The 15,509-nt window shown below is 40.6% G+C and overlaps 1 protein-coding gene across 3 annotated transcripts in view; it reads left to right on the forward strand.

Moving 5' to 3' along the window:
* KCNN2 (potassium calcium-activated channel subfamily N member 2) overlaps nucleotides 1-15,509 on the forward strand; it is a 79,976-nt gene that overhangs the window by 44,721 nt on the left and 19,746 nt on the right. For all 3 annotated transcript variants that reach the window (XM_076362456.1, XM_076362455.1, XM_076362457.1), the window contains one exon: nucleotides 8,165-8,306. In XM_076362456.1, coding sequence (XP_076218571.1) covers nucleotides 8,165-8,306 — 142 coding nt within the window. The remainder of the gene's footprint in view (nucleotides 1-8,164; nucleotides 8,307-15,509) is intronic.

Genomic DNA, 15,509 nt, shown 5'->3' on the forward strand with positions numbered 1-15,509 from the left:
TTGTGCATATTTTATTAAAATAAGCCATGTTTAGTCACAGTCAACCTGATTGTTTTTCAAAGCAGTCAGGATACATGTTTAAAAAACCCTGCTGCAGGCAGAGCTCATTCAGGTCTCTAGGAGTTAAGGGTTGGTTTAAGCCTTTGGGTGCAGCTTTCCAAGATCTTTAGTGTTATTCATTATTCTACTGAGTCACAACAAGCATGTTGGAAGTAAATATATGTTATAGCTAAGTTTAAATCCCCAGTCATTTCCTATCATTATTATGCTTCTAAATGCTGAAGAGGAGAAGCATAGATTTTTCCATTTTTTTTAGTTTAATTAGCTTAGCAATTTTTTAGGATGTTTCTTGATATACATAATGATACTCATAACAGGAAAGCTTTATTGGCATCCAAAATGTGAGATGAAGACAAAAGCAAAATAAGAGTTCTGAAATGGATAAGCATGGAAACACTAAATGGAAACTTTTTAAAGGATGATGAGTGCAAACTCTGGCTAAAAAAAACAGAATAGAAATCCTGGTCCCACTGAAGTCAATGGGAATTTTGCTGCTGACTGCAGCAAAAGTGACTTGACTGATATGGTTTTACTTCAGTTATGCCACTGCAGAAACAAAATAGCTTGAAATTGCTGAAAAGAAAACAGTGGGAGTAAGAATATTATTATATTGGGGGATAAGCCCCAAAGGTGGGGTTGGAGGGGGGGGATGTTTCTTAAACAAGGCAAGAAAAAATTCTCCTTGAGCAAACTCCCTAAAAACTTTCATAAGACACGTTAGTGTTTTCATATAGTCTAAGACGTTCTGAAGCAGTAGTTACCACTTTATTCACAGCGGTACTTTTTTGTACACTGACACCGAGCACTCCTATCTCTGCTGTTCCTCTTAGTGGATTGCTGTCTATCACAAATTTAAAGGTTTCCCAACTTCCCAATACTTGTAGAATTGATTCAACAGATTCTCCTTAACACTCTTACACATTTAATGAATGCAGGTTAAAAAGAAAAAAAAAAGCAGATAATACTTTCAAGCAGCTTCAGAACTTTGATATCTTCAGATTATGCTTGTAGCTGAATAGCTTGTCTTGGAAAGATGGAAAATCTTTCCATCTCCCACGGCTGCAGACAGGTATACCAATTTAGCAGAACATCAGCTCTTTACAGCACTGGGAAACCAAGGCAAGACCTTCACCAGTGGAGGTCAAATAAAAGTTTGGTACCCTTTGAAAACATGGAAATTAGTCCTTATTTCTCTACTGGCAGGTTACCCATTGCCCAGGCATTGAGAGGTAGAGATCTGACAGCAGCTAGGGGTTTAAATAATTTTATGTCTTCACACTTATGCTTAAACTGCAATTTATATTCAAGAATAATGATAAAATTTCTTAAAATATGCCATCTCACCCTTCTTGTGTTGATTCCTCTCCCTCCTCTGCCCTCTTGTTTTCTTTTAGATTATTTTTTCCATCCATCTTAGGTAACATAGTAATATATGCTACTTACGTAATGATATTTAACATTTCTCTGTTGGGTTTATTAGTTTTCCATAAATAGTCCACAAATACTCATAATAGAAAAAACACGAACAATTTGACCACTGTAGAAGCAATCCAGACAGCTTACTCGCAGCCATTACTTTGGGTTCAGAACTGCTGATGTGAGTCTGTCTGTACAAAATACAGACATTTGCCATGGTGTTTTGCACTTTCATGAAGCGGTTTTTGTGACAAGAACATTTTTGCTGCTGTTCATAAATATTTGGGGGCTGTCAACAGACATGTTAGAAAAAAGACAAGGAGTGACATGCACTTTTCAAGCTGCCTTTCTGATCCTAAACCCGTCAAGGCAGGCAAAATTTCTTCCATTGGCTTGAGTCAGCCCCGCTGTTCCTTCTAAGTGCTGTTGTGGTTTTCTTTTTTTTTTCTTTCTTTTAAACAGGAGGAAGTGAGAAGGAATAAAAAGACCTGTCTATTATCATCACTGTATTAACAGATAAAAAGCTGCCAGTACCTACCATCCAACTAAGACTAAAAAGGCACTTAGTAACAGAATGGCCTGATACTGTGGGAGAACTCTAATAGCTGGTTAGATCAATCAGTGTCTCAGCAGAGTCTTGACAAGTTTCTGATTTAATGGGCTGAGCCTGTTTCCAGCTGTTATTAGTCTAAAAGTTTTTAAGGCTTGACAAGACTAAACTCAGCCTGGATTGTCACTGTAGTGCAGGCCAGGAATTTCTTCATGATTATGATAAAAGCGGGCCATTTTCTTCCCTACAAAAAGGGTCATGTTTTCAACCGTTTTTTTTAGTTCTTTCCTTGGCTTGTTCAAGAAAGCAAAACCAAAGATGGCAAAGTTGTCAGAGGCTGTCCATGGAGGCAAGATAAACTGAAATGAAGCTGCTAAGTGTGAATTGATGCGCCAGTGGTCAAGCTTGATGTTATGCTTGATTTCTTCTTATTCATCACTTTTTAAGATGAATGTGTCTTAGATGTCAAGATGTCAATGTGGGATAAGCGTGTACAGCTAAAAAGCAGAAGTTTTACCAGTTAAATGAAACATCATCAAATATGAACATAGTTCTGAAGGAAAGCAGTACTGAAAATCACGATACCGATAGTGAAACCAGAAGAAAAGGACTGCTGTTTGATAAAGAATCTGTAATATTGCTTTGACAACCCAAGCCACTGCAGTATTGTCAGCTGAGGAATATATTTATGTCTTCCTGAGATGAATGGTAAAACTCCCACTCAGTTTGGCTTGGGAAGGAATCGAGCCATGCTATTTTTGCACAAATCTAATCATTCAGCTATTTTTGGTTTAAATTAGAGTAGTCTCAGGACTTATATATGCTGGTTGGTGAGAACTGGATAGCGGTGTTTCACAGGATGAGGATTGCCTGGCGAGTAGCATGTTCCAGCTGCAGCACTGCCTGCCTGCTAGAACATTCCTTATTAGAGAAGGAGAGAAAAAGTGATAAATAATACTTATGCCTGTGTGACTTCAGCCAAGGATTTTCCTACCTTGGGGGAATACACAGCTTTTCTAAATGACCCTTTATTCTGCTGTCATGTGAGGCCGGATGTGATCCAGAAAATCAACCTGTTTATAGCTGCAGTTTTAACACAGTTAAATACTAGCTCTTATCCTCAAGTGGCTCACTGTATTTCTAGTGCAAGTTTTTATTGGCTAAGAATAGTGGGCTCTAAATATTTAAATAAATATTTTTGTAGTGATTCGAATTTAAAAAATAATCTTTATAAAAATATAAAAACCTTTATCAAAATAAAGATTAATGACAAAAAGCTTATGTTTTGGAATTTGATTGGTAATGACTGGATTTTGCTTTGTGTGGAACTTGTCACTCAAAGGAAATCTTTGTTTCTTTTTCTTTACTTCCTGAGCTTTTGGGTTTCCAAGCTGTTCATGGTACAGTATTTTCCTGACAGATTTCTGAGCTCTCAGATACAGAGTGAATGGATAGTTTAGAAAAACTGCAGTTGAATTCTGGAGTGTGTTACATCCAAGTTGTCTTTCACAGTCCAGCTGGAATGAGGACATGTTTGTAGTGGCTGATGATGACGGACAGTGAGCGAGACAGCTCTGCTCCAACTGTTCGTGTGGATGGCTTTTCTCCTCACTGTAATATCCATTGCAATTGGCTCTGCTGGAGATAGTCTCAATAGCGAAGTGAAAAATACAGTGATGGGAATGACTTTTCTCAGGCCTTCTGGTGACTTGAGTGCAACACTGATGGAAAAACATGGGAAAGTTTAACTTCTGCTGTGTTTATTTTACTGTTCCCTGCATAAATGGAGAAGTTAAGTCTTTAGGGCTGTGATAACTTTGAAAGCAAGTCAAAAAGGCAATGAGTAGATTTCTTTCCCCCTCCTCAGAACAAAGCTATTTAAATGCCTCCAGTACTTATTTTCAGCCCTTCCCATGGCTGTACAAATAAGACATTGCAATTCCTACTTTTTTAAGAAATTGCTTTTCCTGTTTTAATATAGATGTAATCATTTGCTACCTGATGGTGGAGGCAGGGTAGCCAAAGACTCCCCTGGCTTTGCTCGTTCAGGCTTGAATTGCAAGTGACGGTGGTGCCTAATGACATTGCAGAGCACTTGGAAGTGTATGCCGGCACAACTGTGGTTAGAATTACTAACCACAGAGATTCAAAAGTCATGAGAGAGGTTGCAAAAAAAGCAAGACAAAACCAATCCACCTTCCTATAAATCTGGCGTAGAAATGATGGGATTATCAGGACAGTGACACCGTCACCACCCCCACACCACCACCACCCCTGATTGTCTCTGTTTTACTTACAGAAATGTAACTTGAGAAGTCACTCCTTCAACTTTCTCTGTACACTTGTGAGAGAAAAAGTGGTTTTCGCTTTTGTTGAAAGATGAAATCAGGTTGTAATTTGCATGCTTTGCCATGCTTGAGCAGTTGACCCTATAGAGAGGGTACAAAGTATCCTTTGTTTTTTAGTCACCATAAAGTCATAAGTATTGATGATGATTTTTATATTAAGTGTGCACCACTTGATTGCTGAACTATAACCTTAAAATCATAACCAAGTGAAATATTCAGAGTAGGAAATCCAAGAGCGCTGAGCTAACAAGATAAAAACATTTGAACAGGTCCTTGAAGTGTGCTACTAAATATGGATGCAGATGGCTTTAATGAATATTTCATTTAGGGGACCTTACTAATTAAGATCCATGTCTCCAATGAAACTTGAAAAACTACTGTTGTGCTTTTTAAAATTTAACACTATGTCACCTTTGTTAAATGAACCATGTGTAGATTGGCTTCTGTGTTTTCTGGCATGGGTGAAGGAGGATAAATGGATAAAGACTCCATCATCTTTTCCCTGTATTGTTCAAGGGTTAAGAGAGACGTTTTGGCATTCTTTATGTGAAACTGGTGTTTATTTCAGGAACTTACTGAGTTGGATTTGAATGTTCTGTTTTCAGTCATATCAAGATTTCTGTAATTATCACCGTGTAGGGCTGAAATTTTGTAAAGATGTAACTATTTGGACAAAATGTAGAAAAAATCAAAAGCATTGCATTGCAGTTTCATCTTTAAAGGAAAACTGTTTTCTGTCTGAAGTATGGAAATGGCCAGGTTCAAAACCCAAAGAGGGGCATTAAAGAAATGTATTATAAATATTTATGTAAACATTTATTGGTATTTAACTGAGTTGCTAGCCTTAGAATATGTGTTGTGGCTTTAGTGCCCTTCTGTGAAGCTCATCCAAAGCCTATGGGTCATATCACTTACATGATACTCTGTAGGGACTTGCATGTTACATAGGCTTTCTTTTTGCCTCCTGGATGGGATGAATATGTCTCTCTACTTGCATCCGTATATTTCACAGCTGTTATTTGCTAAGTTAATTAAGTGGAGACTAAAATCCATAATATTTAGTGCAGACTGGAGAAAAAGCAATGTCAGATCTCTTTTTGTTGTGCTGAGCTCTGTGGTCATGAGTTAAATCAAGTTTGCTGTCATTTTTCTTACTACTCTTGTTGCTGTTGTGGTTATCATTATTTGTGTCACTGTCATCCTTAGGAGCTCCAAATGTGGGCTGTTACTGCATTGTTCTAGGTGCAGAACAAAAAACCTTTGAAAGCTTGTATAAAGGATGTGAGAAAGACAACAGTGACACCAGGAGAGAGAATAGTACAGACGAAATGTGGAGCTGACGTATTTGGAGTGACTGCTGTAGTCTCTGTCAGTCAAAGAGTTTTTAGGTTGTTGTAACCATCAGGGCATAGGTGGGACTTTGAAGAAGGCATTTTGCAGATATTTATAGTTAATGTATTGCAAGTGAGAGAATAGGGAAATCCTGAGAGTGTCTTTGTGTTCACTGCATTCCTGCTCCATCATGGAGACTGCGGTCCAGAAAGGAAGAAAACTGAAGCAATAATTTCAGTTGTGGAAAGCAGGTTGCTTACAGATTTGTGAACTAATTCCCTAATGGCCCTCTGCAATCCACTGTGAGACACAGTTTTAGGAACTGGTTAAAATAATACCCTTGAGGATCCAACAGCATAGATAGCTAACCTGAGGCTTCACAGCAGCTGCAGGGGTTATTGCAACCTTGAGGCTGCAGTGGCTGCCACTGTGGCTGCCACCTATGTTAGACTATTTTTCCCCCACAGAGTGGGTGGTGACAACAGGTTTTAGCCCTAAAATGTATCCTTATGGCTTCCCAGTTGACTAGGTGTATATGTCATGTGCAGACTAGATTATTCATCTGAACTTGTTTTCTTTGAAGGAGAAAATGAACATATTCCACTAGAATATTAAAACTAAGACAACAAATGGCACATCAGGAAATTACACTTAATAGCTTACTTAACACAAAAAGGAGGTTTTGCTGTATTTAAGGTAAAGATCTCCTGCCTAGTGAATGAAGGGAAGACAGTGGATGTAGTTTTTCTGGGTTTTAATAAGGCTTTTGATTCTGTCCCTCACAGCATCCCTTTGGACAACTTGTCCAACTGTGGCATGAGCAGGTTCATGGCTGAAGGGCAGAGCTCAAAGGGTTGTAGGGAATGGGGCTACATGTGGCTGGCAACCGGTCGCCCACAGTGTTCCTCAGGGCTCAATTCTAGGGCCAGTTCTGTTCAATATTTTTATCAATGATCTGGATGAAAGAGCTGAACGACCATTAGCAAGTTTGCTGACGACATCAAACTGGGAGGTGCTGTTGACTCTCTTGAGGGACAGGAGGCCTTGCAGAGGGATCTAGATAGATTGGAGCATTGGGCTATGATTAATGGGATGAAATTTAACAAGTCAAAATGCCAGATTCTACACCTAGGACGGAGTAATGCCAGCCACAAGTATAAATTGGGGGAGGAGTGGCTGGAGAGCAGCCCTGCAGAAAGGGATCTGGGGGTGCTGGTTGACAGCAGGCTCAATACGAGTCAGCAGTGTGCCCTGGCAGCCAAGAGGGCAAACCGCATCCTGGGGTGCATCAAACCCAGCATAGCCAGCCGGTCAAAAGAGGTGATTATCCTGCTGTATTCAGCATTGGTGCGGCCTTACCTTGAGTACTGTGTGCAGTTCTGGGCCCCACAATTTAAGAAGGATGTGAAGGTCCTGGAATGCATCCAGAGGAGGGCAACCAAGCTGGTGGAAGGGCTGGAAGGCATGTCCTGTGAGGAGCAGCTGAGAGCTCTGGGTTTGTCTGGTTTGGAGAAAAGGAGGCTGAGGGTCGACCTCATTGCTCTCTACAGCTTCCTGAGGAGGGGAAGTGGAGAGGGAGGTGCTGGTCTCTTCTCCCTGGTATCCAGCGACAGGATGCATGGGAATGGTTCAAAGCTGTGTCAGGGGAGGTTCAGACTTGACATTAGGAAGCATTTCTTTACTGAGAGGGTGGTCAGACACTGGAACAGGCTTCCTAGAGAGGTGGTCAGTGCCCCAAGCCTGTCAGTGTTTAAGAAGCATTTGGTCAATGCCCTTAATAATTTCATATAACTTTTGGTGAGCCCTGAAGTGGTCAGGCAGTTGGACAAGACAATCATTGTAGGTCCCTTCCAACTGAAACACTCTATTCTATTCTATCTTTTGATGATGAGAAATACAATGGCATACTTTTCTATTTACCTTGAACGTGCTGAAGAAGAGGAAAGATGTTAGGTTGTCTAAGTCAGCATTTACATGATAATTCGTTATTAGATTTTCGATCACAGACTTACATTCAGGCCAAGGAGATGGAGATGTGCTCTGCTGTCTGCTTGCCCACAAATCCTTTTCTGACTTTCATATTTGCCTCAGACTGTAGCAACTATAGTAGACTGGTGTCTTATGCCGCTGCAGAGGATTAGCAGGACTTGTACCCCTGATGAAGAGATTCTATTAAAAAACAAGAGGTTTCTGCTATTTAAATAATAATTACAGAGTACTGAGTTATAAACCATCCTGAGTGTATCTGTTACTGGTGCTATTGTTGTACCTTCTGTTTCTTTACTGCTGATGTCATTGTATTTGAGTTTTATTTAATTCCTTATAGCTGCTTTTAAAAAGGAAATAACTATAGAATACAAGAATGGTTGTATGACCAGTTAATGAGATTTCCTTCTGACAACACAAAAGTGTAACAAAAGTTTTCATGATAAAGAAATTGTTTTCTTTTTCTTTGCAGGTACCATGATCAACAGGATGTTACTAGCAACTTCCTTGGAGCAATGTGGTTGATTTCAATAACTTTTCTATCTATTGGATATGGTGACATGGTACCTAATACATACTGTGGGAAAGGAGTCTGTTTACTCACTGGAATCATGGTCAGTGTTTCTGAATTTATTCATTGGATATGAGATTAAGTTTGCTGCAATTAATCACAAAACTTGTGGTAGTCATAAGAAAGATTTATTTGCTGGCTTGTAGAGTCTATATACTTACTTGCACCATTCCCATGGTCTTTCATTCCTGGTAATGGAATGGAGGGTTTTCTTCTTCTTTAGGTAAAATTTAGCAGCTGTGTAATGAAATACAGAGAAACAAATACCACCCTGATGTAATTTGCAGCTTCAAAATCTCAATAGCATCCTTCATTAAATGTTAAGGTATTGTATCATCTCAATTATCTTTGGACATGTGTAATTGGACCAGTACTAATAATGAACCTACAGTTCTGACTTTTGTTTCTTAAAATTAAGTTACTCACAAAGAAATGTGATGGTGGCTAATCTCTTAAAGCATTTTGCTTGAGCATAGTTTTTTACATTATTTCTTGTAAGTCTAATAACATACTATCCATAGCATTCCATTGCTTTAAGTGGATTTATGCAGTGCAATTTTCACTGTAAGAGTTTTTATTACCATTGATACAATGCAGCAATTGTTAGTCCATGCATATTCAGTATATATTTATTAACTGTACTTAATGCCTGGTTTTAATTTTTCTGTTTTGCACCATTTGGTCAAAGTTAGGCAGGGAGTAAGGCGATGTATTATAAAGTCTGGGAAATTTAGGCATATCTGCAGTAAATTAGAAGTAAAAAAGCTCCAGACTCTGCCACTTTTATTTGTATCAACTCTGTGTAAATGTCCCTATGAATGAGAAGGGCAGAATAAGCATCATATATACTGTATATAACAGTAAGATGCATACTTGTTTCTGAATTTTTGCCATTGATCATAAGTAATGCAGCTCTAATATCTACCTTCTGTTAAAATAGATATATTTGGATTATGGCTGAAAACAAATGGTATCAAATAGTTGCCCCTTTTGAATGGGTGTTTTGATAAAATTTTTGTTTATAAGAGTGTATTTTGTGTCCAAAGAGTAAAATAGATCAATGCATTTTTGTAATGTTTAAGATTTTTTTCCAAATGCTGTTTGTTTTTTTTTTTTAAACATCTGACAGGTTTCAGATCATTGACCTTTATTGGGAAAGACTTCCAGTACATTTTGCCGGTGGTGGCAAATGCATGTCTCGTTAAATACAGAGTTTGCAATGTAGTTGGAAGTTACAGGCTGAAAGCAGAGGAATGACTCAGAAGGCTTTTTTAAAGGCTGTTGGCTAAGCTCAAATCTGCCATCTTCTGGGGTATTTGCCTTTGCTCCTCTTTCTGAGCTAGATTTTGATGCCAGAGAGAATGAAACATGGTCATAAGTTCATTAGGAAAAAAGGAGGACAAGCAGTATATATTGCCACGGGGATGTGCAGAATGGGGACAGAACCCTGTTATAAAGCTTTCCTTCTTCCCAGGCACTGTTTAGAAATAAGAAGCAAATATTTGAAGATTCAGCTATCAGATCATTTTGTTCACTCAAATTGTTCAGCACTTTTGGCATTTCATTATGAAAAAAAATTACAGTAACAGAAATCTAGGACCTTCAGAGCCCTGCAGAAGTGCAATGAGAATAGTAGTATTGATACCAATCACCTATGGGTTTCACACTGCTATTGTGTTTATGCTAGTGCAAATGATAACAGCATCTGGACTATTATTTTGAATAGCTGTGGGTGGGCTTATGATTTTATTATGATGAAAACAAGGTAAAAATAAAATCAGAAAAACAGACTCTAGATTATTACAAATGTTACTCTAGACGCCTATGAATGAACCACACAGATGCTGAAATTATAAGATATATTTGTCGTTTTGCTTATGACAGCACCATTTGGATTCAGATGTAAAATTATTCATGGCAGTTGCTTCCATTGCTTTGGTGAAAAACTAAAGTACTGATTGATACTTAACCATTTGCACACATGGCATTTCTTTTTCACAACTGAAACAAGGTTCTGTTGAAAATTAGACTTGTAAAATGTATGGATGATGTTCACCTTCATGTCTTTGTTTTTTATGACTAAAAATTCTGTAGCTGCTTTGGAAGCACAAAGACTCTAATCAGAATCTCATGGTAATGAGTTTGGGATAAATACCTCCAGAGACAGAAAGCATTCTTAACCAAAAAACGAGTCAGGTAGCTAGTGTGTGATGATAGGTAAAACAATACTGAAAGCCTGACCCCTAATTACATTTTTAAGGACATCCGCAATATGGCTTTGGCAAACGTCATCTTTGAGAAAAAAATTATGGAGCAATGGGAGAAAGTCAGATGTTGAAATTACTGTTTCCTTTTTTTTTTTTTTTTTACAAAGGATCTGAAAGATATGAAGTATGAAACAGTGACCATAATAATGAACTATCTTCCAGCCTAACCTGCAATACTGAAAAGCTTATACATCTTAAATATAATTCTTTAAAACCAGCTACTCTTCTGAAACTTGTGCAGTAACTAGTTAATCTTTGTTGTGGAAAAGATAAGATCCTAGAACAGACTTACTGATTTTTATTTCAATAGGAGTTGTTGATGGTCTAATTAAAAGGTACACCAGGATGATTGTTGAATGAATGTAACAAATAAAATCAAACCATGTATGTGATTTTAAGAGGGAAAATGTAATTCCCTAGCATCTGGAGTAGCAAATATATTGTTGGATTAGTGTGATCAATACCAAATACCACTGAGTTTTTGCTTTTGGATAAGGTCCCTGTTAAAAAGGATGGAAGGGAGAATAAATAGAAATACTTGTGAATACAAGAGTAGTTACAGAGACCACTGAAGAGTTAATATTGGCTTTGCAGAGCTGGTGGCCCATGGAGGGCTCCTTCGGTGTCTTGATGCCAATGAAGGGAGAGCCCAGGTGCCTTGGCTGTCCTCCCACTTCTACCTCAGGAATTGCTTTCTGTGCGATGCAAATTGGACTGCGCAGGCTGAACCCTGTGTTGTGCTCCAGCCTGGGAAGTAGACTATATGCAGTCTGCTGACGGCACAAAGTTGTGCTGGCTATTGAAACTGCAGCTACTGCTATCTTGAGGCACTGGTTCAAGTGACATCTTTTAAGTTCTGCAGATGCACACTGCTGGAAAATAGGAAAATCTTTACACATATTCAGATTATACCAAAAGGAAAAAAGCCTTGAGAATTGTTAAGAGTAAGCCAGCAAAGAAGTCTGAGCAATCTATTAGAAAAATTAAAAAAAACAAAACCCTGTGAACAAAGAAGGCAAATACTGAAAAAATGTGTACTGTCGTATTGAACAATTTACTTTTTGATCTTGCAAAGCACTTAAATATGTGAAACTTTAATGAAAATGCTGACACCACGCGATACAGAGTTGGTGGCATGGGTTAATGCAGAGGCGCTTTACAGACAGGCAAGTGAAACTGAACTGGGTACCTCAACTTGATTACCTATCAGTGTTTTTCCAATGAGATTTCGCCAGGCAGCGGTAGCATACTGTGGGCCAGGTGGACTATAAATCAGATAGCAAATGTGGCCTCTGCCCCCTGTATACATTAGGCAGGTCTGCAAGAGCGTGATGAATGGACAGAAATATGAGTGCTGCACAGTTATCAGAACAGGATACAGAGGAGATGGGGAGACCTATGGCGGCATCACCACACCATGCAGCTCATTGGAGTTTTGTCTGCCCACTGAAGATGGCATCCATGGTTGTCAGTGCACACCCAAGCAGATCTCTTAGATCCTGGTCAGCAGGTTGAGCTCAGCGACAGGTGGAGCACTTTCTTTGTGCTGGTGCTAAGTGGAACTGCTTATATAGGCAGCACATCCACCTCCTTAACGGCTTTTTGGAGTTAGGGCCTTGGAGTGTTTTGCCAAATTTTCCTTGCTTTATGAGGAGTATAATGAAGTTAGCAAAAATTTAAAGAAGGGAAGTAGAAATTGGTAGAAGTAAAAGGAGGGGGGCAAGTGTGAGAAAATATGGGAAGACGCTTAATTATTGACTGTGAGATGGATAATTTTTACAGATCTTTGTAGGCTTTTGTACCTACACAAGATAAAATAATGGCAATCCATTCTTCAGACTCCAATACAAGGATCAGTTGCAAGGTTTGAGAAGGACTCTATTCCTTTTACATGCAGCATTATGTGGTGAGCTAGTGCATTTATTGTATGATGCAAAGCTAAGGATGCAGAATCTTCCTGCAGAGCCAACTGCCAACAGTTAGAAGCAGACATGCAGAACATAGGTCAAACCTATGTTGCTACAATAAAATGGATGAGTTGCAATTGTCCTGTCACAGGATGCACAGGGTGGTTGGCTATAGCTTGAATGAAGATTGCTTTAAATGAAATAGCTGTTATTTCAGAGTGTCTGCCTCCCTAATGCTGAAAGTGCAGCTTAAATGCTTGTTATTGAAATGAACTCCAAAGAGATTGTTAAACCTATGAAAGAAATAAATAAATTAGGAACGTTTTCTTAAATTTACATCATAGAGGTGGACAAGATTAGATGTTTCTTTTGGAAAATTTTTAAATAGCATCTTTTAACTACAGGATTTGAACACCACTCATGTAGGTGAAGAATTCTTACCAGAGTAGTCGCAATGCAGTAAATGTGTACAATCTGGCCTTAGGGATACTAGTTTTTATTAGTTCTAAATTGTGAATCAAAAATGAATCAGATCTGATTTTAAAGCTTCTCATGCTGCAGCTTTTAATGTCCTTGTGGAAGTCTGCATTTAGTTCAAAAGAATCACAATTCCTTTCCTATGCATCATGAAAAAAGTGACAAGGATGAGGTGTTTCTGAGAATAGGGGACTCTTCATCTAAGGTTAAATTGTGGTGTTTGTGCATACAGTTTGTCTCAGACTCAGCCTGGTCTTACCAACAAATACAGAAAACTATCTACAAGAGGAACGTGGCACCTAGAGTAGTATAGTTTTTAACCATATGATTTTTGTTGGTAGCAAAATCTGAACTGTAACATCTTTGAAATTTAATAGTTACTAGATTGTAAAAAAAAGAGAAAAAGGTAGAATTTTAACTGCATAGTTAATATTGGCTGCAGATCTTCTGGGATAATTCCTGAAAAAGAGAAAAAGAATCATAGAATCATAGAATCATTAAGGTTGGAAAAGACCTCTAAGATCATCGAGTCCAACCGTCAACCCAACACCACCATGCCCACTAAACCATGTCCCTAAACGCCTCATCTACACGTCTTTTAAATACCTCCAGGGATGGGGACTCAACCACTTCCCTGGGCAGCCTCTTCCAATGTTTCACCACTCTTTCAGTAAAGACATTTTTCCTCACGTCCAATCTAAACCTCCCCTGGTGCAACTTGAGGCCATTTCCTCTCATCCTATCGCTTGTTACTTGGGAGAAGAGACCGACACCCACCTCGCTACAACCTCCTTTCAGGGAGCTGTAGAGAGCGATAAGGTCTCCCCTCAGCTTCCTTTTCTCCAGGCTAAACAACTCCAGTTCCCTCAGCCGCTCCTCATAAGACTTGTTCTCCAGACCCCTCACCAGCCTCGTTGCCCTTCTCTGGACACGCTCCAGCACCTCAACGTCCTTCTTGTAGTGAGGGGCCCAAAACTGAACACAGTATTCGAGGTGCGGCCTCACCAAGTGCCAAGTACAGGGGCACGATCACTTCCCCACTCCTGCTGGCCACACTATTTCTGATACAGGCCAGGATGCCATTGGCCTTCTTGGCCACCTGGGCACACTGCTGGCTCATGTTCAGCCGGCTGTCGACCAACACCCCCAGGTCCTTTTCCGACAGGCAGCTTTCCAGCCACTCTTCCCCAAGCCTGTAGCGCTGCATGGGGTTGTTGTGGCTGAAGTGCCGGACCCAGCACTTGGCCTTGTTGAACCTCATACAGTTGGCCTCAGCCCATCGATCCAGCCTGTCCAGGTCCCTCTGCAGAGCCTGCCTACCCTCGAGCAGATCAACACTCCCGCCCAACTTGGTGTCATCTGCAAACTGACTGAGGGTGCACTCGATCCCCTCATCCAGATCATTGATAAAGATATTGAACAAGACCGGCCCCAAAACTGAGCCCTGCGGAACACCGCTCGTGACCGGCTGCCAACTGGATTGAACTCCATTCACCACAACTCTCTGGGCCCGGCCATCCAGCCAGTTTTTGACCCAGCGCAGAGTACACCTGTCTAAGCCGTGAGCCACCAGCTTCTCGAGGAGAATGCTGTGGGAGACGGTGTCAAAGGCCTTACTGAAGTCCAGGTAGACCACATCCACAGCCTTTCCCTCCTCCACTAGGCAGGTCACCTGGTCATAGAAGGAGATCAGGTTGGTCAAGCAGGACCTGCCTCTCATGAACCCATGCTGGCTGGGCCTGATCCCCTGGTTGTCCCGCTCATGCCTTGTGAGCACCCTCAAGATGATCCGCTCCATAATCTTCCCCAGCACTGAGGTCAGACTGACAGGCCTGTAGTTCCCCGGATTCTCCTTCCGGCCCTTCTTGTAGATGGGCATCACATTGGCAAGCCTCCAGTCGTCCGGGACCTCCCCTGTTAACCAGGACCGCTGATAAATGATGAAGAGTGGCTTGGCAAGCACCTCCGCCAGCTCCCTCAGCACTCTTGGGTGGATCCCATCCGGCCCCATAGACTTGTGAGCATCCAGGTGGCGTAGCAGGTCGTTAACTGCTTCCTTTTGCATTATGGGGGGTTTATCCTGCTTGCCGTCCCTGCCTTCCAGCTCAGGGGGCTGAATACCCTGAGGATAACTGGTCTGCCTGTTAAAGACTGAGGCAAAGAAGGCATTGAGTACCTCAGCCTTTTCCTCATCCTCAGTGACAATGTTCCCCCTTGCATCCAATAAAGGATGGAGATTCTCCTTGGCTCTCTTCTTGTCATTAATATATTTGTAAAAACTTTTTTTGTTGTCTCTAACGACAGCGGCCAGATTGCGTTCTAGCTGGTCTTTTGCCTTTCTCATTTCCTCTCTACACAACCTAACGAGATCCCTGTACTCTTCTTGAGTCGCCTGCCCCTTCTTCCACAAGTGGTAGACTCTCCTTTTTTTCCTGAGTCCCAGCAAGAGCTCCCCGTTCAGCCAGGCTGGTCGTCTTCCCTGCCCGTTCTTCTTATGGCACATGGGGACAGCCTGCTCCTGTGCCTTTAAGACTTCCTTCTTGAAGATCGTCCAGCCTTCCTGGACCCCTTTGCCCTTCAGGACTGTCTCCCAAG

Source organism: Aptenodytes patagonicus, chromosome Z, assembly GCF_965638725.1.
Source record: "Aptenodytes patagonicus chromosome Z, bAptPat1.pri.cur, whole genome shotgun sequence".
NCBI classification, from domain to species: Eukaryota; Metazoa; Chordata; class Aves; order Sphenisciformes; family Spheniscidae; genus Aptenodytes; species Aptenodytes patagonicus.